The sequence below is a fragment of the Eimeria tenella genome, genomic scaffold (assembly GCF_000499545.2).
Source record: "Eimeria tenella Houghton genomic scaffold, Eth_scaff1791, whole genome shotgun sequence".
NCBI classification, from domain to species: Eukaryota; Apicomplexa; class Conoidasida; order Eucoccidiorida; family Eimeriidae; genus Eimeria; species Eimeria tenella.
Window position 1 is genome coordinate 1 of NW_013541621.1, and position 1,017 is coordinate 1,017.

The 1,017-nt window shown below is 56.1% G+C and overlaps 1 protein-coding gene across 1 annotated transcript in view; it reads right to left on the reverse strand.

The window, feature by feature from the left end:
- Positions 1 to 46: 46 nt before the first annotated feature.
- ETH_00036835 (NLI interacting factor-like phosphatase domain-containing protein, putative) overlaps positions 47 to 1,017 on the reverse strand; it is a gene marked incomplete at both ends in the record, with an annotated part of 4,183 nt that continues 3,212 nt past the window's right edge. The window contains one exon of the mRNA XM_013373846.1: positions 47 to 983. Coding sequence (XP_013229300.1) covers positions 47 to 983 — 937 coding nt within the window. The remainder of the gene's footprint in view (positions 984 to 1,017) is intronic.

Below are 1,017 nucleotides of genomic sequence, written 5' to 3' on the forward strand. Positions count from 1 at the left end.
GCTGCTGCTGCTGCCGGCGCTGCAGCAGCTGCTGCTGCCGCGGGACTTAGCAGCAGCAGGCTTTTCTCGTGGGGGCTGTCTCTTTGTTTGTCTCTTTGTTTATCTCTTTGTTTGTCTCTTTCTTTATCTCTTTCTTTATCTCTTTCTTTATCTCTTTCTTTATCTCTTTCTTTATCTCTGCTGCGGGTCCTGCGGGTGCTTACATTTATATTAGTGTTAATTGTATTGATATTAGTGTTGGGCTGGCCGCTGCTGCTGCTGCTGCTGCTGCTGCTGCCCGCCCTCCTCTTTTCCCTGTACTCAATGGTGGGCCTGTAGTCCCTGCTGCTGCTGGGGCTCCTGCTGCTGCTGCTGCTGTTGCCGCTGCTGCTGTTGCTGCTGCTGCTGCTGCGGTCCGAGGCGAGCTGCCAGCAGCTGCTGCTGCGGCCCGGCTGAGCAGCAGCAGCAGCAGTTGTTACTGCTGCCTGCAGCGCCTTTGCTGCGCTGCTGCACGTACACCAGGCGCTGCCTTCTCTTTCCTGTCTCTTCAAACAAGAGCCAACATGAAATGTCATTTCTTTTTCTTTTTCTTTTCTTTCTTGCAAATCTTTCCCTCTTTGCTCTTCTGCTTCTCTGTCTCTGTCGCGGCCTCTGCTTCTGCTGCTGCTCCTCGTGTCTTGCTGCTTGCTGTCCTTCTGTTTCTGCTGCTGCGCTCTGTGCGCTGCTGCTGCTTGTGCAGCAGCAGCAGCAGCAGCAGGAGTTCTCGCGGCTGCACTCTGCACGCTTTCTCTTTCTTTCGCTGCGGCTGCTTTTCTCCGCGCGGCTGCTGCTGCTGCTGGACCTGCTGCCGCTGCTGCTGGAGCTGCTGCTGCTGCTGCTGGGGCTGCTTCTGCTGCTGTTGGGGCAGCCAAAGTCAAATCTGCTCCCGCTGCACCTCCCCTAGTTTTGGACAAAGAAATAACAGCAACAGAAGCGCTGCGTCTGCCGCCCCTCTGCTGTTCTGGCTTCCCAGCAGCAGCAGCAGGTGCAGCAGCAGCA